The 24783-nt window shown below is 37.9% G+C and overlaps 1 protein-coding gene across 1 annotated transcript in view; it reads left to right on the top strand.

The window, feature by feature from the left end:
- Nucleotides 1-18083, top strand: part of LOC106132151 (uncharacterized) — a 35370-nt gene extending 17287 nt beyond the window's left edge. The window contains exons 12-17 of the mRNA XM_060947379.1: nt 4092-4281; nt 12451-12863; nt 13958-14127; nt 14718-14827; nt 15850-15997; nt 17300-18083. Of these exons, the coding sequence (XP_060803362.1) occupies nt 4092-4281; nt 12451-12863; nt 13958-14127; nt 14718-14827; nt 15850-15997; nt 17300-17698 (1430 nt within the window). The 3' untranslated portion in view covers nt 17699-18083. The remainder of the gene's footprint in view (nt 1-4091; nt 4282-12450; nt 12864-13957; nt 14128-14717; nt 14828-15849; nt 15998-17299) is intronic.
- Nucleotides 18084-24783: the final 6700 nt, after the last annotated feature.

Genomic DNA, 24783 nt, shown 5'->3' with positions numbered 1-24783 from the left:
TTTTAAAATTTATTTTTTATCAACTATCATCACATCACATAATAATCATTAAGCATTGTAGGAGCAAGAATACATATAATCCCGTCTATATTTTTTGCGGGGTAGATAGAGTCAACAGTCCCGGAAAGACATAAGCCGCCACAATCAGCTGTTTGGCTTAATGATATAATTAAGATTTAAAATAGTTACAGGTTGCTAGCCCATGGCCTAAAAGAAGAACCTAAAGTTTTTAAACCTATCATCCCCTTAGTCGCCTTTTAGGACCTTCATGGGAAAGAAATGGAGTAGTTCTATTATTTTTGTATTAGTGTCGGGAACAACCAAAGTACTGGCACTAAGAAAAAAATAATTTCTTATCAATATTTATTGATTTTCATTAATATTCCTATGGTTGTTTTAGTAAAGAAATTTATCTTTCTAAAGAGTAGATACCACACTTCAAATATATACATATATAGATAGATAGATCAAACTCTTTATTGCACCATAAGAGTAAAACATACAAAACAGCACAAAACAGATAGAGATGGTACAAAGGCGGACTTATCGCTAATGCAATCTCTTCCAGTCAAACTTTGGGTGGAAGGTATAGGTACATTCCACAAAATTTATTCCAATTTTCTCTTTCATAACTTTGATAAAATTAACCTGTATGAAAAGTAGCCATCCCATGTGATAAGTTTTCCTCCAGAAATGCATCAATATCAGTGCAATATTTTACCTTCCCTTTTACAATGAAACGAACAGACATACACCTAATAGACTATTTTTATTCAATACTATTAGAAGCCGCCCGAGACATCGTCCGCATGGAAACCCTATCAATCCCGCGAGAACTCCGGGATAAGAGTAGCCTATATGTTTTTCTGGATCTTCAACTACCTACATACCAAATTTCAACGTAATCGGTTCAATATTTTTTGCGTGAAAGAGTAACAAACATCCATACTGACATATTCACAAACTTTCGCATTTATAATATTAGTAGGATTGCATTTGTCTTTCATCTCACCTGATAAATCATAATCAGTATTGGACAGTACGTTCAAAAAATACCTTTTGATCCAGCATTGTATGTGTTACATTACTCGTAATAATAAAAAAAACAAAAGGTAACAACCACTTCGAATCTAAATCCTAGGGGATGAAAATTTCAGGCGAGCGAATACGTTAACATTTTTAATATGACCAGTCTAATGAGAGCCCTGGTGGGAGGTTCAGGCTAATGTTTTATGATGGGCGGGAGGTCAGCGTAGATTGGACCAAAGTTAATACTGTTTGGGGTTTACGAAGATTTAAGGTAAATAGAAGTGATTGTTTTTGGAAGAATTCGTGTACAACCTATTCAGTATTGCAATTTAGGGGGGAAAAAGGGTAGTAAGTACATGATATGGTAATGTTATCAAAATATATGTATGAAAGCAGAATACTAAACTCTGCCTTGTGGTTCCCGGCACCAATAAAAATAAAGAATAGGACCATTTTAATGGATGGATGTCGTTAAAGGCGACTAAAGGATAGGCGTATAAACTTGGGATTCTTCTTTTAGACGATGGGCTAGCGATCTGTCACTTTATATGAATCTCAATTCTAACACAAGGAGGGATATAGACGTCATTACATGTATGTATTAAAGGCTCTGTCTATTCCGCAAGGGATAGACAAAGCCAACAGCCTTAAAAAGGCTGAATGGCCACGTTCAGCTATTCGGCTTAATGATAGAATTGAGATTCAAATAGTGACAGGTTGCTAGCACATCGCCTAAAAAAGAATCCCAAGTTTGAAAGCCTATCCCTTAGTCGCCTTTTACGACATCCAAGGGAAAGAGATGGAGTGGTTATATTTTTTTTGTATTGGTGCCGGGAACCACACGGCACTGTCGGGAATCACACGGCACTGTCGGGAATCACACGGCACATTTCTTAGTCAGTTTAAAGCCATTTCCAGTAATCAAAATCAAGGTGACAAGTTAGAAACTGCGCGATGTGCAGATCCGCTAAGTTCCCCCAGGTCCGTCGGATAGTTGGTCACTCTAGTTAGCTGTGTCCTTCATCCACAGATTATATGTTAATACTTGGGAACTACGTGTGATTTTACTGGTAACTAGCTGTGCCCGCGACTCCGTACGCGTGGAATAGTTATTTTGAGCATCATTGAAGCCCTCAAGGGTGAATAATTTTCCCCGTTTTATTCACATTTTCCATTATTTCTTTGCTCCCAATAGTTGCAGCGTAATGTAATAAGGATGTTCTATAGCCTAATAAAGCCTTGCTCGATAAATGGTCTATACAACACACAAAGAATTTTTCAATTCAAACCAGTAGTTTAGAGATTAGCGCGTTCAAACAAATAAACTCTTCAGCTTTATAATATTAGTATAGATGTGTGTTTGGTTTTTAAATTATTTTAGATCACTAATATGAGGTGAAGGGCTGATAACCTGAGGTACAGGAACCATCCTAGTTCAGGTATCAGCCCCCATTAATCTACCTTTGTTTTTCTGCACTGCAATGTATACTATTTTTTGGTGAGAAATAAAACATTTCAACAGGACCACTCCATCTCTTTCCCATGGTCGTAAAAGGCGACTAAGCGATAGGCTTACAAACTTGGAATTCTTTTTTTAGGCAATGCAACCTGTCACTATTTGAATCTCAATTCTATCTTAAAGCCAAATAGCTGAACGTGGCCATTCAGTCTTTTCAAGACTGTTTGCTCTGTCTACCTCGCAATGGATATAGACGTGATTATATGTATGTATGTATGTATACAGGGATACATACATACATACATAAAATCACGCCTCTTTCCCGGAGGCAGAGACTACCACTTTCCACTTGCCACGATCTCTGCATATTTCCTTCGCTTCATCCACATTCATAACTCTCTTCATGCAAGCTCGGCGGTTTCGGGTACTTTTGACCTGACCCTTTACCAGGACGTCTTTAATTTGATCAAGATACGTATACAGGGATCCTGGTAAATAAAAAGCCGTTCTTGATCTCTGCCTTCCTTTTCGGGAGTAAACGTAATATTATATGTAGATATGGATGATTTCTTTATGTAAAAAATACACGTCTGATAACTTCACCACCCAGTATCAAATATTAAAATGCGGAAGAATGTCGGAAAATCCATAAAAATGCCCTTCCGGAGTAATCTCCCGGCTGAAAGTGTAATTAGATCGTGAAAGAAATCTTAAAGCAATTAGCTCGCCTTTTTGAGTTTGGACTTTTTCCTTCTAACGCGATTTCTATGGCGTATATTGAATTTTTTTTAGCGAAACACTTCCTTATACTTTTCGTTCGTTATATCGAATAATTTATCATAACGTGAAGATTTACCGGAAAATTTGCGAATCTTACTTAATATTTAGATACATGCCGTGTGATAGTATTTTTCTTTAAGTTCACATTATCAAATCTTGTCATGGTGAATATGAAACTACCTCAGGAGTCGGTATATACTTTTAAACAAAAATAAGTAACCCAGAGGCTCAACAAAAAATTCTTGCACTTCTCCGTCCTTAGAAGGGCACGCTATTCATACTCGTATACATTGTCATTTATTTGCCAACTTAGTGTAGCCAATTAAGCCGTGATTAGTAAATGGCAATTCTGTAAAAATTTCGGATGCCTTGAGGTTTTTTGATAAATCTGACAGCGATAAAGGCCACATACAGCCACAAAAAAAAGGACGTAAAACAATTTAACAAAATTCTTGCTTGGTCCATGATTGGCCGAGTAATCATGTACAAACCAACTAAACTACATATTTTATTATTAATACATACATACATATGGTCACGTCTATATCCCTTGTAGGGTAGACAGAGCCAACAGTCTTGAAAAGACTGATAGGCCACGCTCAGCTATTTGGCTTAATGATAGAATTGAGATTCAAATAGTGACAGGTTGCTAGCCCATCGCCTAAAAAAAGAATCCCGAGTTTGTAAGTCTATCCCTTAGTAGCCTTTTACGACATCCATGGAAACGAGATGGAGTGGCCCTATTTAATATTTATTATTAATGGTGAATTGATTAACCTGTTTTATATTTAAGTTCTTTGAAAATATTGCAATTTTTCGCTAGACTTCCGCCTGGTGTTTCCTACTGGAGACGGCATGGCCATCTCCTTCCCTCTGAAGCTGCCGTCCCGAAGGGAGCTGAGTTCTGCTCGCGCCCTGACCCTGAGTAGACGGGACAAGGCTGAGGCAAAGCTGAGGCTGGCCAGGAGGTGTGTTCTGGGCGCCTTCTCCACTGCTTTGGTGGGGGATAGACGGTAAGTAAGAAATATTGATTGTCTCTTAGTATTTTACACTTTGAGGGTATTCAAGATAAAATATTCAGTAACTATAAACTAACTAATGGCTCTTCGTATCGAGTATCGATCTATCAATTTGACGACCTCTGTGGCGCAGCGGTAGTACGCTTATCTGTGACACCGGTGGTCCCGGTTTCGAATCCCGGCCAGGGTATGATGAGAAAAAAACTTTTTCTGATTGGCCTGGGTCTTGAATGTTTATCTACATATATAAGTATTTATTATAAAATATAGTATCGTTGACTTAGTATCTCGTAACACAAGTCTCGAACTTACTTCGAGTCGAGGCTAACTCAATCTGTGTAATTTGTCCCGTATATATATTTATACATATACATTTGTCGGCCTCTGTGGCGCAGCGGTAGTACGCTTGTCTGTGTCACCGGAGGTCCCGGGTTCGAATCCCGGTCAGGGCATGATGAGAAAAGAACTTTTTCTGATTGCCCTGGGTCTTGGATGTTTATCTATATAAGTATTTATTATAAAATATAGTATCGTTGAGTTAGTATCTCGTAACACAAGTTTCGAACTTACTTCGAGGCTAACTCAATCAATGTAATTTGTCCAAAAAAAAAAAAAAAAAAAAAAAAAAAAAAAATATACTCACGTCCATATTCCTTGCGGGGTAGACAGAGCTAACAGGCTTAAAAAGACTGATAGGCCACGTTAAGCTGTTTGGCTTAATGATAGAATTGAGATTAAAATAGTGACAGGTTGCTAGTCTGTCGCCTGAAAGAAGAATCCCAAGTTTATAAGCCTATAGTTAGCCTTAGTCGCCTTTTACGACATCCATGGGAAAAAGATGGAGTGATCCTATTTTTCTTTTCTAATGGTTCCGGGAACTACGCGGCACATATTTATATATATTTATTTATCAATTAACCGGAGCTTCAATTACATTGAGACCTAAATTCTAAGAGCTAAGTCGAACTAGTTAAATACATAAATTGGCGCAAACAAACCGAACGTGCTTCACTCCAATAATATGTCCAGACGTCCGGATAATGTCGGATATACATATATCACGACTTTATCCCTTACGGGTTTGACAGAGCCAGCAGTTTCGTAAAGACTGAAGGGTCACATGAAGCTGAATGGCTCAATGATGGAATTGAGATTTAGATAGTGATAATTGCTAGTCCCCCGCCTAAAATAAGAACACCAAGTTATTTTTTTCCTTGGTTGACTTTCACAATATGTGATACCGTTTGCGAACAAGCAGGCGTCGATGGTTTATACTTACACATAAATGATTCAAAAATGCCTATGAGGTCTAGAGTACAATATATATTTTTTTATTGGATACAAGGTATCACTTATTGACGTCACATCACTTAAATCTAATTATAACTATTACCGCTTCCAAAGCGCATGTGTAGAAGAAGCGGAATAAACTACTGTGCAGCATTTTCACCGGACATCAATTCACAAATACAGATCACTTTTTGACTTTATGCCATATATTATAACATACATACCTATAGTCATGTCTATATCCCTTACGGGGTAGACATAGCCAACAGTCTTGAAAAGACCGATAGGCCACGTTCAGCTATTTGGCTTCATGTTAGAATTGAGATTCAAATAGTGACAGGTTGCTAGCCCATCGCCTATAAAAGAATCTCAAGTTTGTAAGCTTATAGTGACATACATTAGGCCAAATTCTCAAGTCTGCCGGCCACTAGGTATAGCGTGGTTACCCTAACTCGGAAGCCACTAATGAAACAAGCAGCGAATTAGATCGCTGTAAACAGACGCCGCTTGTTCGTACGTACCTTAGCCTTTGTTGCTGGTAGGGTTCCCATGGTGGATATGAAAACGGGACATGAGTTGTCATAGGGGAGACATATATATATGTATTTTTTTAAATACTATTTACTATACATGTGGTGCCGTGTGGTTCCCGGCACCAATACAAAAAAGAATAGGACCACTCCATCTCTTTCCCATGGATGTCGTAAAAGGCGACTAAGGGATAGGCTTACAAACTTGGGATTCTTTTTTAGGCGATGGGCTAGCAACCTGTCACTAGTTGAATCTCAATTCTATCGTTAAGCCAAATAGCAGAACGTGGCCATTCAGTCTTTTCAAGACTGTTGGCTCTGTCTACCCCGCAAGGGTAATAGACGTGACCATATGTATGTATGTATGTTCTATACATATATACATATATAATCACGCGTATATCCCTTGCGGAGTAGACAGAGCCGACAGTCTTGGAAAGACTGATAGGCCACGTTCAGCTGTTTGGCTTAGTGATGGAATTGAGATTCAACTAGTGACAGGTTGCTAGCCCGTCTACTTAATACTTTCGTGTATACGAATGTATGTAGGTATGTTCCTTTGATATCAATACATCTTTTTCATAAAAAAGTAACTCGTGTGGTTACTGGCACTTTAGGATAGGACCACTTCATCTCTTCCCCACGGATGTCGCAAAAGGCAACTAAGGGGACAGACACAATCTAGTGTAGTGTAGCGTAGTGTAGTGTAGTGAAGTGTAGCGTAGTGTAGTGTAGTGTAGTGTGGTAACTACCAATATTGGCAAGGTTCCCCTGAAAACGTTGCGAAGGTCAGACGGGAGTCGTTTAGTGTAAAAACCTGACTCACCCAATCTAGGGTCAAGGTCTAATGGCCACCCTGGACTCCTCTCCAGAGGGGTGAGGATGTAGCCGAAGTTTACGCCAGTAGGACGAATAACTTATATTAAGACTAGAGGCCGCCCGCGACTTCGTCCGCATGGAAACCCTATCATTCCCGCGGGAACTCTGGGATAAAAAGTAGCCTATGTGTTATTCTGGGTCTTCAGCTACCTACATACCAAATTTCATGGTAATCGGTTCAGTAGTTTTTGCGTGAAAGAGTAACAAACATCCATACATCCATACAAACTTTCGCCTTTATAATAGTAGTAGGATTGTCCTGAGAAAATAAGACGTGTGGTAACCCTACTCCCGTGTCTCCAAAACAGCGTCAATTTCGTTAATACCCTTTCACGTGACACAGGTGCCTTTGACACATTTCCGAGCGATATTTTCCTCTATGTTTATAAAGGACGAGCTGTAAATGGTGTTTATTCGATGTAATTACTTAAAAATAGGGCCTTTTTCTGCCGTGCGGTTCCAGGCGAAAATAAAAAAAAATTGGATAGGACCACAGCATCTCGTTACCATGAATGTAGTAAAACGCGACTAATGGATAGGCTTATAAACTTGGGATTCTACTTTTAAGCGATAGGCTAGCAAACTGTCACTATTTGAATCTCAATTCCATCATTAAGCCAAAAAGCTGAACGTGGCCTATCAGTCTTTTCAAGACTGTTAGCTCTGTCTACCCCGAAATAAGTGACTATATGCATGTATGTATGTTTTTAATAGTACTAGCTGCTTACATGACTTTGGAAGGGAAATGTCATTTAATTTTAAACAAAAAGTTAATGAAAATATTTCGGAAATCGTCTTAAATAAAAATTGCATTTAAATTCGTCGCATGGTCAATTTAGTGTAGATCTACATGATCCAATATTGGTTAGGTTCCCTTGCAAAGGTCACGAAGGTCAAACTGGAAGCGCTTAGTATATAAACTATTTGTTGAGCGTTTGGAAGTTTCTCTAATAAAATCATTCCCCTATTCTGTTAAGATCTCAACAACAGTGGCCCTTGAGGCGGACACATAAAGAATTTACAACCATCCCTTGACTTTTTACGCGAACACTGGCCTGTAATGCTGGCCCTGATTTCCATTACTAGAATAATTTATTGGCAGAACGTCGAAAAACATGTTCGCTTCTATTTCGTTTCGTATAAGGATGATAATTTTTTAGACCTGAAACAAAGAGCGCTTTCGCACTACGCCCGATCCGACTACGATTCGAATCGGTGAAAATATGATATTTTGTAGTAGCTGTAGAACTATTTCTTGGGTAATTTACGCACGATATTCGATCTCTCATCATCCGAACTCCTTCCTTCATTTTATAATGTTCATTCCGAATAGATTTTTTCCGGACCGAAGAAGTCATATTATAATTTGTATAAACTCTTGCGTACCGTGCCGTGTGGTTCCCGGCACCAATCCAAAAAAGAATTGGACCTACATATAGTCACGTCTTTACCTCTCGCGGGTAAGACGGAGCCAACAATCTTGAAAAGCCTGATAGGCCATGTTCAGCTGTTCGGCTTAATGATAGAATTGAGATTCAAATAGTGACAGGTTGCCAGCCCGTCGCCCAATAAGAATCCCAAGTTTATAAGCCTGTCCCTTAGTCGCCTTATACGACATCTATAGGAATGAAGTAGAGTGGTCCTATTCATTTTTTTATTGAGGCCGGGCACCACACGGCACTTTTCTAGACAAATTTTTCACGAATTCGGATCGGATGTAGTGCGGAACCATTCTAAAGCAGTGATAGAACCGTCTTATGCTGTTCACGTTGGTAATGTTTTTAGAAGACCTAAATGGGTTTTACTTATACCTTGCAAGGAATATTGATCGCAGAGAGAGTGTAGGTTTAATTATCGGCTTAATTACATGTATTATCAGATGACCATTAGCTATTTATTTGTTTAAAACTTTATTGCACAAAAGAAATGTACAAAAGGCGGACTTAATGCCGTTTGGCATTCTCTACCAGTCAACCAGCTGACCGAACAGAAAAAACTTTAAGTTGGTGGTGCGATAAAAAGCACATGCATACTGAAAAATACAAACATTACAAAAAAAATGAATAAATACATACAAGGTACATAATATACACTATAAATACATAAAATATCAAATTAGGATGACCCATTATTAATCTGCCGAAGAAAGAACCCCTTCACAGCATGTTTGAACGCAGAGAGCTCCTAGTAGAGCTCTCCTAATCATTTCAGGAAGACGCACGCCGCACGCTACGAAAACATTGTTCTTTTGAAATATTTGTCCTTTTTTTTGAAATAAATAAAAAAAAATAAAGAGCATTCCAGAGCCTTACAGCCCCTCTATAGCATGTAAACAGATTTCCAAATGGACAGATTTTTAACTGCACAATAACATTTTTATAAGTATTCAATTAAATTAAGCTAAAATATAAATGATAAAGTGTTAAATTTATTTGTTAGACTTTACGACTTATCAACATTCATAGTAATATTATAAATGTCAAAGTAAGTTTGTGTGTTTCTTTGTCCGGCCTTCATGTCAAAACTACCGATCCCCAGGAAATCAATACATACAGTAAAACAGTATTAAAATGTTGTCTGTACAGTGAGTACAGTTTTAAAAAAGTAATTTATAACGATAAAGAAATAGTAACCGAGCATGAATTTGAAAAAATAATGTCTGTCTGTTTGTATCTATGTTTGTACACGCTAATCTCCGGAACAACTGAATTTGAGTTAATTTAATAACCTTAACCTCTGTTTTTCCAATAACACGCAAATGGAGTTACGGGCAACAGCTAGTTTTGTAAAAATATGAATTGTAGTGTACGGTAAAGGACATACGGTAATATTCAAACGGGCCAAGCCGGAGGAGAAAGCTTGTAATTAATATTTGTCAGTCAATTGTGTGTTTTATGCAACAAACATTTTATAAATGTTTCCCGCCCCTTCACTTTTGTCTTTGAAATACCAAATAGTCGAATTAAACGCTACGATAGTTCCTTTTTGTTTCGAGTAGCCAAGGTGTGGAGTGAAGAGTCACTTGCCATCAGATGAGATGGAAGACAACTGCCTTATCCAATATTGAATAGATAAATAAAAAACATAAATTTGTATTCGCTAGTAGTAAGGTTCGCCTCCATAATTTCTAATTTCCATTTTGTTCTTTTAAAGGAACTTTGTCCTAAAAACGTCCTTTCTTTTAGAAATGATTTATGAGGTCTTCTCGTACATAATTCATGTTATAAATTATCATTTGGAAAGCATACATGACGCATTATGCAAAAAAAAAAAAATATTGACTTAAAAATATATCTCACCGAAAGGAGGCAAACATGCGTCTGTGCTTTGATGACATACATACATATGGTCACGTCTATATCCCTTGCGGAGTAGATAGAGCCAACAGTCTTGAAAATACTGATAGGCCATGTTCAGCCGTTTAGCTTACAAGAATTGAAATTCATATAAAGTGACAGGTTGCTAGCCCGTCGCCTAAAAGAAGAATCCGAAGTTTATAAGCCTTTCCCTTAGTCGCCTTATACGACATCCATGGGAAAGAGATGGGTCCTAGAATGCTTTAATTACTGAAAAGAACTATTTTTTGAAATTAATTAGTAGTACATACAATCACATAACATATAATCACATAGTCACTTCTGTTCCTTACAAAAAATGTCAATTATCTCGAAAATACTGGAAGGACACGTTCTCCTTTTCGGCCTAATTAGATGAAGGTGAGACGAAATGTGTAGGTTTTCCCGCGATGTTTTCCGTAAGAGTTTGAAGCATGTTGTGTAACAACATCAATTATAGATACCGAGCCCTTTTTCTTATCAAGCCTTTTTAGGCTTTTTATCTCTCAACGATAATTTAACGCGGTTCATAATTTTTAATGATAAATTAACGCATTAATTCCTCACAATGAGTTAAACACGCCCGACCGGCCGTCCTAGGGCCCCCTACTATTGAATTAGGGATGGTGATTCTTTCCAAAAAAAGATCGATTTTTAAATCGATCCGAATCGTTGGCGGATATACCGATTCACATAAAATCGAGGTTTTAAAGATCATCATTTATAAAGTAAATAAAAAAAATCCATCCAAGTAAAGTTTCAAATCAACCGACTCGAAAAAGGAGGAGGTTTTCAATTCAACTATTCAACTTTTTGTAGTTTCACGAATATGATTTTTGTAGTTTAAGACTTAACCTCTTTATAATCTTATATATTAAATTCTCGTGTCACAATATTCGTTCCCGTACTCCTCCGAAACGGCTTGACCGATTCTCATGAAATTTTGTGAGCATATTGAGTAGGTCTGAGAATCGGCCAACATCTATTTTTCATACCCCTCAGTGATAAGAGTTGTCCACCCTTAACATTTTCTGTAACTAGAAATTACTTAAAAATCTATACTAATATTATAAAGCTGTTTGTTTGTTTGTTTGTTTGAACGCGCTTATCTAGAAACTACTGGTTCAAAATAAAAAATATTTTAGCGTTGAATAGATCATTTATCGAGGAAGGCTTTAGGCTATATAACATCACGCTGCAACTATAAGGAGCATAGAAATAATGGAATGAGTGAAAAAAAAAAAACGGAGAAAATTATTCATGCTTGAGAGCTTCAATGATGCCCAAAATAATTATTTCACGCGGATGAAGTCGCGGGCACAGCTAGTTATTTATATGGCAAAACAACGTTTGCCGGGACAGCTAGTATTAATATAGAAATAAAGAAGGTTCACGCAGCTTCGTAGGTAAGACGTAGAGCGTCATCGTAGTAGGGCTCATTTGCGCGCCTCTTATTTGAGACACGTACAGAACTTCGTGATAGCGATCAATCTTCCCGAGTTATTTTGTGACACTTTTTTCATTGATACTTTTTATTGGTAACAAAAGTTTGATACAACATTTTTGTTATAATTACTTTTGTTAGAAGCTATTAAAATACTCTTTTTATACTTTTTCCAACAAGTATGTAGGGTATGACGATAATAAAAGAACTTTTTCTGATTGGCCTGGGTCTTGGATGTTTATCTATATAAGTATTTATTATAAAATATAGTATCGTTGAGTTAGTATCTCGTAACACAAGTCTCGAACTAACTTCGAGGCTAACTCAATCTGTGTAATTTGTCCTGTATATATTTATTTATTTATTTGAATATTATATATTTTACCTCTTTCTTCTTCTTTGTATTATAAGAAGTAAATAATAAAACCAATACAAAGTTACTTTTTCTAGTATCATACCTTACGTGCCGTGTGGTTCCCGGTACTTTTGATTAGGACCACTATACACCATATCTTTTCCATGGATGTCGTAAAAGGCGACTAAGGGAAAGGCTAGTAAACTTGGAATTCTTTTTGTAGGGAATGGGCTAACAACATGGCCTTTCAGTCTTTTCAAGACTTTAGGCTCTGTCTACCCCGCAAGGGATATAGACGAGATTAATAATCATTATCTCGTTGTTCACTAGGCCGAAACTGCATCGGATGTCAAGACACGAGAGTAGTGATGAAATCCTGGCCAGCGTCAAATCCGGCCACTACTGGAGGGACACCACCAAACCTGACGTCATCCCCTCACCTTCCGTCCAGGATATCTCCAAAACCGACCAGGCACCAAGAGTGAGAAGGTCCAGGAGACGCCCGGCCACCGCTTACGGCTTTCCAGAAATCTCCATTACCAACCAATCTGACACTAAGACCATGAGGAGAAAGTACCATACCCTCAGAAGCCTAGTGTACACGGAGCCAGTGGATAGCATCAAGGAAATTCGGGAGAGACCAAGGTCTGCCGGGTCCACTGTGAGGAACAAGCACGCGTTGACTAGACCAAGCATTTTGGAGACTCTGGACTTTATAAATAGCGTTAAAGACGCCTTGCATGGTGAGTTGTTTTAATATATACAAATATTTTGAAAGGGAAAGAATTATTTGAATCTCAATTCTATCATTAAGCCAAACAGCTGAACGTGGCCATTCAGTCTTTTCAAGACTGTTGGCTCTGTCTACCCCGCAAGGGATATAGACGTAACCATATGTATGTATGTATGTATGAAAGGGAAATTTGACCCAAGCTTGGAGTGGTCAACATACATGATAATCACATCTTTATCCCTTGCGGGGTAGACAGAGCCAACAGCCTTGAAAACAATGATAGGCCACGTTCATCTGTTTGGGGTAATGATAGAACTGTGATTCAAATACTGACAGGTTGCTAGGCCATCATACACCATACCTTAAAGAAGAATCTCAAGTTTAGTTAAGCCTATCCCTAAGTTGCCTTTAACGACATCGATGGGAAGAGATGGAGTTTTTTTCTACTGGTGCCGGGAACCACACGACACAATTGGACAATGGTCGTTGCAGTAAATAAAGTGGTAACGTAATTCTTCCCTCCTTTCTTCTCTATCTTTCTGATGTAGAACCGGTCCTTTTTTACCTCTTTGGAAAGAAACTTGGGGGCTTATTACCGCAATCCTGTTTCGGAGAAGTCAGGTTTATACACGAAGCGACTCTGACCTCAGCAACCTTTCACAGGATTTCAAGCAATATTAGATCAAGTTTTAAGTAGCTTTAAATTCGCAGGAGACAGATGGTCAATAGGATCTTTGGGTCAGGATTCACACGGCGACAACTTCTCTTTGAAATATTTGTAATTTTATTGTGCCACTAAATTTCAACATACATACATACATACATATGGTCACGTCTATATCCCTTGCGGGGTAGACAGAGCCAACAGTCTCGAATAGACTGAATGGCCACGTTCAGCTATTTGGCTTAATGATAGAATTGAGATTCAAATAGTTACAGGTTGCTAGCCCATCGCCTAAAAAAGTATCCCAAGTTTATAAGCCTATCCCTTAGTCGCCTTTTACGACATCCATGGGAAAGAGATGGAGTGGTCTTATTCTTTTTTGTATTGGTGCCGGGAACCACACGGCACAATACTTAATTTAAATAACATTAATATTCTAGTGGAGGACTCCGGCGCGTCTGATGCCGAAGACTCTTCCTGGTCAGTGGAAGAGGAATGGGTGGTCGGTCACACGGCCCCCCTCAACCTGCTGTGGAGCTCTGGCCAAAGGACCTTACATCTATCATTGGCTGATATAGTACCGGCCTTGGTTCTCCGTGGGAGGTTCACTGTGAGTTCTTTCGAAGACTACTCTATCTCTTACCTGCATTTTGGTATTTCACTAAGAAGCTACAGCGACATGATCTAAGCTAGGCAAGGTTCCTGTCGACCGGGCTGGGAATCACCTAAAATGCCTCGGAGGGGCATAATATATTAAGAAGAGAGGATTTAAGAGTGCCGTGTGGTTCCCGGCACCAGTAAAAAAAAGAACAGGACCACTCTATATCTTTCCCATGGATGTCGTAAAAGGCGACTAAGGGATAGGCTTACAAACTTGGGATTCTTTTTTTAGGCGATGGGCTAGCAACCTGTCACTATTTGAATCTCAATTCTATCATTAAGCCAAATAGCTGAACGTGGCCTGGCCTATCAGTATTTTTAATACTGTTTATATCCTTTGTCTATATCTTGTCTGTATCCCAAGGGATATAGACGTTATTATATGTTGGTATGCATGTTGTCTTATCAACTTTACTCACCATTTTTTAATATAGATCGCTGTAACCATGAATGCCCGATAAGTAGCTAGTACCCCTTAATTTAGCAAATTAATACAACCCAAGCTAATAAAAGCGTAGTAAAAATGGCTTTGTTTAATAGATCCTGCAGGAGTTGTGTACGTGGCTGGGAGACGCCAGTGAAGGGGCACTCTTTGCTTTACATCGGCTCGCCAGGGCGGCACGGTCTAAGAGCAGCGAACGCGCTACCAAGTATGTTTGTTTGTGAATTATCTATACTAACATTATAAAGCTGAAGAGTTTGTTTGTTTGTTTGAACTATTATTAAATAAACTTATTTTTTTTAACATATTGCAGTCTTAAGTGTCACTGAATAAATATGAAAAAGCTAAAGAGTTTGTTTGTTTGTTTGAACGCGCTGATCTCAGGAACTACTGGTTCGAATTGAAAAATTCTTTTTGTGTTGAATAGACCATTTATTGATGAAGGCTTTAGGCTATATAACATATCGCTGCAACTTTTAGAAGCGAAGAAATAATGGAAAATGTGTAAAAAAACAGGGAAAATTATTCATCCTTGAGGCCAAAACTACTATTTGATAATAATAATAATAGATTTCGAATGTCTTGAAAAAGGGAGATGTTAGGAGTACCCGTAATCGTAGAATATGCATGAAAAGAGTAATGAGTGTGGAGGAAGCGGGAGACGTCTGTAAAGATCGTAGCAAGTGGAAATCCATAGTATCTGCCTACCCCAATGGGGAAACAGGCGTGATGGTATGTATGTATGTATGTATCAAAGAAAGCAAGACGTCGTGGCAACTTGCCATAGTGTCTCAATTTGAGAATAAACAGTGAGATTGCGACTTTTTGTAGGTGGACATTTACTCTTGGAAGTTTGTCTTACAGAAGTTTACGTTTCTGTCTCAAAATATGTACGTGAACTTGTTTTGGTTTGTTTTGTTTTGTTTTGGGTTTTTAAAAGGACTAAAAATGTTTTCAGTTGCCTATTTTGCTTTCTAGTTTTCTAAGATCTATAGTCCTATTTATATATTGACAGCCTCTGTGGCGCAGCGGTAGTACGCTTGTCTGTGACACCTGAAATCCCGGGTTCGAATGCCGGCAAGGGATACAGACGTGATTATATGTATGTATGTAAAGTACAAATCTTTTACTCATTAATTCACTTTTTTATTTTGATAGTCTTATCGATGATAACATTGTGACAAGTGACTTCGATTGCATTGAATAAAAGTTAATCTACTTCTCTTTTAGTTCTTGGAAGATACCCGAAGCGGAAGGTCCCGTACCACCACAGAAGTACCACAGCAGGGCTCCGGACTACATGTCAGGGGACGAAGCCCCCCCGCCTCCGCCCCCGCTGCCCAGGAGGTCCAGTCGGGACAAACTCGGGTGTATGATGGTGAGTTGAATTGATATGGTCACTTACATACATACATACATACATATAATCACGTCTATTTCCCTTGCGGGGAAGACATAGCCTACGGTCTTGAAAAAAAATGACATACGTACATATAATCACGTCTATTTCCCTTGCGGGGAAGACAGAGCCAACGGTCTTGAAAAGAATGATAGGCCACGTTGATAGAATAGAATCGAATGATTTATTTTCAAAATTGGATAGATACCTACAAGGAATCACTTATTGACGTCACATCACTTAAATCTAATTATAACTACTACCGCTTCCAAAGTGAGGGTAAATATTGTGAGGAAACCTGCACATTCAGGCAACTGGATGTGTAACCATGGATCCAATACGGGTTAGGTTTACCAGCCAAGGTTGCGGAGGTAAGATGGTAGTCTCTTATCCGTTGCATCACTTACTTCGAGGCTAACTCAATCTGTGTACCTAATATGTCTCAAAAAATAAAATACTAGCGGCCCGCGCCGGCTTCGCACGGGTGGACATATTTTGAATAATCTACCTGAAAACTAATTTATTTCAAAACAAAATTTATGCCTATGTCACTTTTGAAGGTCTATTCTATATCTGTGCCAAATTTTATCAAAATCGGACCAGTAGTTTTTGAGTTTATTCCACACAAACATACAAAAATACAAATCTTTCCTCTTTATTATTAGTGTGGATATATTCTTACTTTTTCCGGTCTGCGGCGTTTTCAGTTTTCCATGATGCTAGCCATATTTTTAAAGAGATTTTCTCATTTTCTTACTAATACCAATCTGAATGGTCGCATGAATCCTGCAAAACTATTTCGTAGTAAAGCGATTCCTAGCTCTAAATCTAGCGAAGAAATGAAATGGCTAACATTTGTTTAGCGTAAACGAATCTAAATCACAGCACTTACCCTGGAAAAAGTAAAATAAAAAGGGTATTATTTTGTTTCTATCGGATTTTTTTCAAAAAACATATGTATATACCAGCCATCTGATGGAAAGCGGTTACCACAGTCTTTAAACAGATGATTTGTATTATTCATGATAAATCGTAGAAAATATACAAAAAATTTGCTTTAAATATTACAAATATACATATATACATATAGTCACGTCTATATCCCTTACCGACATGACAGTAATTAGGTATGTGATGTCTAATATATACATACGAGTATATATAGTCACGTCAATATCCCTTGCGAACATGACAATAATTGTGTAATGTTTGAAATGTCCCATAATAACGAATAAAATCTATGAATTTGAATTTGTTACTTAATAAAATATTTATTCACAGGCTCCCCGCTACGCAGACTACCTCCCACCGAACCGTATCCAAAAAATTGAGCAGGACATCAATCAATTAGAATCAATCAACTCAAAACTCAACCAGCAGAGCTACACTGGTATTTTAAACCCTATTTACGACATCAAGATACCCAAGGACAAATTCAGCGTTAAACGTTCAAAATCTCTAGGACGCAGTTTCAGCACTAGAAGTCTAGGTTTAGAAGTGACTAGGTATAACATAACTCTAGGTCGTAAAAGCGGTAAGAGGACTAATGACGTGGTCACGGCGATTACGGGAACCTCAGCGGAGACGGGGCTGGAGCTGAAGAGTAATTTCTTCCAGAGGTATACCACTGCGGAGGTGGTGGGCGATTCGTACAAGGTGAGTAAGGTGTCAATTGACTGACGGTGTTTGTGTATTACTAGATTGGAGCGTAAGTTTTAAATAGATACGTTCGGTTTATTTTTTAAGTGTTTTAATATGTATGGTAAGAAACAGCGGGATTTCTGATACAGGCATATTTTGCTTACTTAAAAAGTCTTAACAATGTAAATTTGTATTTTTATTAATTACATATGTACATACATAAAATCACGCCTTTTTCCCGGAGGGATAGGCAGAGTGATAAATTTTAATAATTCCACTCCTTTTCTCAAATTCTATTTGATTCTAAAATAGATTCTAAGAATATAACATGTTACGTTTAACATTTTTACTAGTAAGTACGCTGTGTAATTTTTAAGCTAAATGTATAAAATATAAATTTATAAAATAAAAACTTAATTCTCTTGTTAACTAGTGTGCGATGTCAGAAATTTAAAATTAAAATAATAATATTTTTTTTACCTTCGTATTTTTATTTTGTTACTTTCATCGCCATTTTCCGAATTTGAACACCGAATCAAATTATTTCTTTAGCGCCAATTTTTTCCGTTTCTAGGAACTATTTTATCAGAGAATGTTTTGAATTGTTAATTTTTAAGAGTTCTGTATCCTGCAATGGAGAATATGTACAATTTTTTTAGATGTCGTTAGAGACTTGTGAATGGTAAATATACAAAAACGAAAAACACTCCCTCACGTACATACTAGTCACGATATCTCAAAAACCACTAGGCCGATAAAGATTAAATTTGGCACAATGGTTTATTGTGTCTAGAAGATGTACGCTAACAAAAGATTTTTGGAAATTCCCGCGGGAACAGGTGCGCCATTTTCCACTCCGCGCGGGCGTAGTCGCAGGCGCTCTCTAGTCACATTATATAGATGTTAAATACATATCTACACTTGTTGACAATTACTCGTAATAAATTAAATGGAATATGATAACTCAACTGATTGTTATCTTCCAGCCGTCGGAGGTTGTGTGTCTTCAAACCGTAGCAATTCATTCATTTATTCATATAATCACGTCTATATCCCTTGCGGGGTAGACAGAGCCAACGTCTTGAAAGACTGACAGGCGACGTTCAGCTGTTAGGCTTAATGATAGAATTGAGATTCAAATAGTGACAGGTTGTAAGCTCAGTCGCCTTTTACGACATCTATGAAAAAGAGATGGAGTGGTCCTATATATAACCCATTCCTATTTTATACTAGCTTCCCCCCGCGACTCCGTCCGATTTTGAGTAACTCTGACAATGACAACTTACTTATTAATATCTATTGGACCCAATTACGGCTAGGCCTATAATAATTAAGGAGATCCCTCTATTGAGCTGCTGCTGTTGAGCTCGCGTTCTATAGTAAGTATTTTTATCATACTTAGTAATTAGTAGCGACCCGCGTGTGCCGCAAACGGTTCAAGTCAAATCCGACTTTCGGCGCTACAGGTTACGGCGCTGAATCCACTGCAGGTAACGTAACGTATGTTTTTTATCACATATTTGTGTTTGGTATTGATCCAGCAACACCTCCTGCTATTTATTTTTTCAATATTTTCAATGGACACAATCGACCCTTCTACATAAAAATACGAAACGAATTGAGATTCTCCTCCTTTTTTGAAGTCGGTTAATACGCAGGGAAAGCGCAAAAATACAGATAGAGAGGGAAATATAACTAATGTTGATAGTCTCTAGTTAAACAGTATCTTTTTATCACATAAGCCTATTTTCTTACAAACTGTTATGAGGAAAATCTTATTCGTAAATTAATATGTCTCGTCTCTAAGGAAACACTTATCCGAGTGGCATTCGGGCATTATAAGGATTATTTGGCGTTATAGATCTATCGTCCGAAATACAATATTTCTCACAGTTTCAACGTATCTTGACCAAATTAAGGACGTCCTGGCAAAGGGTCAGATCAAGAGTACCCGAAACCGCCGAGCTTGCATGAGGAGAGTTATGAATGTGGATGAAGCGAAGGAAGTATGCAGAGATCGTGGCAAGTGGAAAGATGTAGTCTCTGCCTACCCCTCCGGGAGAGAGGCGTGATTTTATGTATGTATGATGTTCAAAGTTTGTTTCATACAAAGATTTAAGTGATGTGACGTCAATAAGTGATAGATACCTTGTATACAATTTTGAAAATAAATCTATTCTATTCTAAACATGTAGTAACGTTACTGTTATTTTTTGCTGCTAAACAAAATAAAACATAGTAAGTACTTAGGTAAGTAATAATGCATTTAGGATAAAGTCCGGCCATTGTATACCTACCTAACGATAACATCCTTCGCATCTTGTGACACGCCAAATCCTTCATCCTATTCTATTCTAAGTTTAATTAATAGTTGACGTTGTTGAAGAAAATGCTGCAGTGCAATTTGTTACCGCTTCTTCTGCACTGACGCCTTGGAAGCGGCAGTAAACTTAGTTTTTAAGTAATTTATTTGACGTCAACCAATGTTGTTAAACCATACGTTTTGACAATTATTAAGCGATATATAGTACCTATCCTATAGAAATGAATAAAAATTTTGAATTTTTATTTTTTGAATTTTTCATCATGTGAACGGCTGTGATTTGGAATTCCCTGAGGATATTCGAGGCTAGAGTGAATAGGCACTATTTGAGATCGCATGCACGACCTTAGGCCATCATCTTGCTTACCACGAGGCGGATTGTGGTTAAACGCACTAAAATTATTATAAAAAGAAACCCTAAATTCATGAGCTCGCATGCTTTGAAGCGAACGAATTAGGTACCTACGCAGTGATTTTAGGAAGTGGGCATGTTTAATAAAGTTAGCACCATAAAAAGTATACCAGTTTAGTATCATTGAAGTATATACATACGTACATACATATGGTCACGTCTATATCCCTTGCGGGGTAGACAGAGCCAACAGTCTTGAAAAGACTGAATGGCCACGTTCAGCTATTTGACTTAACGATAGAATTGAGTTTCAACTAGTGACAGGTTGCTAGCCCATCGCCTAAAAAAGAATCCCAAGTTTGTAAGCATATCCCTTAGTCGCCTTTTACGACATCCATGGGAAAGAAATTGAGTGGTCCTATTCTTTTTTGTATTGGTGCCGGGAACCACACGGCACCGGAAGTATATATGTGGTATACTTTTCCCTGTGGTCCACTGTATATAAGAGGAGCTGTTTTTATTTACGAATCATTAGTTCTAATTTTCAAATATGAAAAAATACTACACAAAGAAATTCTAACTTAAAACTAAATAGCTGAATGTGGCCAGTCAGTCTTTAAAGACTGTTTGCTCTGTCTACCCCGCAGGGGATGTGGGCGTGATGATATGTATGTATGTATGTACTACACAAAGATCCAGGAATCCTCTTTATTGTAGGCGTCACAACCTCGTTTAGTCCACAACGAATGTAACAGAATAGTGTGAAACGCCGAAATAACTGCTTTTATAATATCGTGTTACTTCGAACTTGACACTAAGGGCGTTTGGGGTTGGGGGGATTTGACGAAGCTTTTTATCGTCGGGGGAAAAGTGCCTTCGAATTTCTTTCTTAAAAATAAGTCTGTTAACATATGGTCACGTCTATATCCCTTGTGGGGTAGACAGAGCCAAAAGTATTGAAAATACTGATAGGCCACGTTCAGCTATATGGCTTAGTGATATAATTGAGATTCAAATAGTGACAGGTTGCTAGCCAAAAAAAGAATCCCAAGTCTGTAAGCCTATCCCTTGGTCACCTTTTACGACATCCATCCAAATAAACTCCTTAGGAAATAATATTCGTATTAAAATCATTCACATTTTTTTATATAGACAATGCGCATTCGTCCACGATTAAGATTTAAGAGATCTTAGTGATCTAAGAGAATATGCTGCAGTGAAGTTTGTTCCGCCGCTTCTTCTACACATGCGCTTTGGAAGCAGTATTAGTTATAATTAGATTTAAGTGATGTGACGTCAATAAGTGATACTTTGTATCCCAATTTTAAAAATAAAACAGTTCTTTTCTAAATAAAGGGTCAAGCCTTCACCAGATATCTGTAGATACCTATTTTTTAACCTAATTTATAAACAAAACAGATATCAAATGCACACGAAACGAACCTATTTTATCTCAGCTTATTATAATCTCTTTAAGTTTAAAATCAGTTATCTGTATGTAGTTTAGATTTTGTTCAAAAACAATGCCAGGACAGAATATCACAACATTAAATCGGCAATGTCTAAACAAAAAAAAAAAAAGCCGGGCAAATGTTTTCATCCACTCGTCGCTTTAAAACAAACATATGTCATGCACCCGAGCTCGCTTCTTAAATATTCAGTGCGGATGAACACATTAGCATGGGTGAAACCTCAAACAAACGCTAAAGGAAACTGAATTCATATAAGTAGTTGTTCAGAATTGTGGTTTCAGCCAAGATTTTTTTTTTATATTTTACTGTTAGTACATTATGGTTGAAGGTATTCTCTTTGGATTCAGTATTTTTTAACGTAATGAAAGGTATGCAAAAGGAAAGATTTCTGAACTTGACATTTTTCTTTATAAGTACATACATACATACATATAATCACGTCTATATCCCTTGCGTTGCGGGGTAGACAGAGCCGACAGTTTTGAATGAAGAATGGCCACGTTCAGCTATTTGGCTTAATGATAGAATTGAGATTCAAATAGCGACAGGTTGCTAGCCCATCGCCTAAAAGAAGAATCTCGAGTTTATAAGCCTATCCCTTAGTTGCCTTTTACGACATCCATGGGGAAGAGATGGAGTGGTCCTATTCTTTTTTGTAGTACCGGGAACCACACGGCAACGAACGTACGTTGACCAAATCGGGGACGTCCTGGCCAAAGGTCAAGTCAAGACTTCCCGAAACCGCCAAGTTTGCATGAAAAGACTTGTGAATGTGGACGAAGCGAAAGAAATGTGCAGGAGTGTGTGGCAAGTGTTAAGATGTAGTCTCCTGCCTATCCCTCCGGGAAAGAGGCGTGTTTTTATGCACGAATGGTATTTAGACTTTCATCTGTATCTCCTGCATCTGGGTGACCCGGTTCAGGGGCGCGGTTTATTATTCATAATGTCATTTCACTGGCGCCCGTGTCTGTTTGTAAAGTCTCTCGTCAGATCGTCAGATTTTCGAATTTAAATAAATAAATATATACGGGACAAATTACACAGATTGAGTTAGCCTCGAAGTAAGTTCGAGGCTTGTGTTACGATATACTAACTCAACGATGCCATATTTTATAATAAATACTTAGATAAACATCCAAGACCCAGACCAATCAGAGAAAGTTCGTTTATCATCATGCCCTGAACGGGATTCGAACCCGGGACCTCCGGTGTCACAGACAAGCGTATTACCGCTGCGCCACAGAGGCCGTCATTTAGTTACATACATGTACAGCTACCAACCTATCACTTTTTGAATCTCATTTCTATCATTAAGGCCAACAGCCTTAAAAAGAGTGAAAGTGACAGGTTGCCAGCTCATGGCCTAAAAGAAGAATCCCAAGTTTATAAGCCTTAGTCGCCCTTTACGACATCTATTTAGTTAATCCTAAATTTTAAATAAATTTAATTTTTTTTCACATTCAAGTAATAACATCTTGTTTTAAAGGTATTATTTCATATCTGACCTATTTTCTTACGATGATGAAAAATCATGACAAAAAATAATGACTCTATCATCTTAGCTCCTTATCTTGCGTCTCTTCAATCAAACTTACCTATATCACCATCAGGTACAGATTTCCATCCATTATACGTCCGGCGCATGTTGTACACACGTGAAGCTGTGCCAGTCACCATAGAATTACTAATATTTATAGAGACGCCTGCACGTTTTCGGCAAAATTTAATTTACACATACTTACAAACACATAATCACGTCCGCATCACCTTTATCATCGCCACGTTTAGCTGTTTGGCTTAATGATAGAATTGAGATTTAAATAGTGACAGGTTGGTAGTCTGTCGCCTAAAAGAAGAATCCCAAGTTTGTAAGCCTATCCCTTAGTCGCCTTTTACGACATCCATGGGAAAGAGATGGAGTGATCCTATTCTTTTCTGTATTGGTGCCGGGAAATACACGGCACTAATTAATTCCTAACTGATTAAGAGAAATTTGTAATTAAAGTGGCCAATACAACCTAAAGACTTAAAGACCTAATTTAATAATGTAAGGCATACGTTACCAACCGGCCTCTGTAGCGCAGCGGTAATACGCTTGTCTGTGACATCGGAGGTCCCGCGTTCGAATCCCGGAGATACGAACTTTCTCCGATTGGTCTGGGTGTTGGATGTTTATCTATCTAAGTATTTATTATAAAATATAGTTTCGTCGAGTTAGTATCTCGTAACACAAGTTAACTTACTTCGAGGCTAACTCAATCTGTGTAATTTGTCCCGTATATATTTATTTATTTAACCTAAACTGCAAATTCTTTGAGGTCCTTTCTATCACATTAATGTATCTATGCAAACGCTCGTCCGGTCGCCCTTGACACCGCGATCAGTAAATTGGCAAATTACTCCGCAATCACAATCCTTTGATCGTTCGTACCGTCTAGAAATACTTCGCAAACAAATATAAGTTGTTTTTCATGTGATACTACTTGTACTAACCGTGTGGTTCCAAGCACCTGTATAAAAAAAAGAATAGGACCACTCCATCTCATTCCCACGGATGTATAAGGCGACTAAGGGATAGGTTTATTAACTTAGGATTTATCTTTTAGGCGATGGGCTAGCAACCTGCCACTATTTGAATCTCAATTCCATCATTAAGCCTAACAGCTGAACGTGGATTGTCGGTTTTTCAAGACTGCTTGCTTGTCTGCCCCTAATACTAGTATTATAAAGCTGAAGAGTTTGTTTGAACGTGCTTATCTGAGGAACTACTGGTTCGAATTGAAAAATTCATTTTGCGTTGAATAGACCATTTATCGAGGAAGGCTTTAGGCTATATAACATCATGCTGCAACTATGAGGAGCAAAGAAATAATGGAAAATGTAAAAAAAACGGCTTAAATCCTTGAGGGCTTCAATGATGCCCTAAATAACTATTTCACTTGGACGAAGTCGCGGGCACAGCTAGTGGAATAATATG

Source organism: Amyelois transitella, chromosome 13, assembly GCF_032362555.1.
Source record: "Amyelois transitella isolate CPQ chromosome 13, ilAmyTran1.1, whole genome shotgun sequence".
In the NCBI taxonomy this organism is placed as follows: Eukaryota; Metazoa; Arthropoda; class Insecta; order Lepidoptera; family Pyralidae; genus Amyelois; species Amyelois transitella.
The sequence above is the reverse complement of the archived record's forward strand: the minus strand, read 5'-3'. Positions and strand labels throughout refer to the sequence as shown.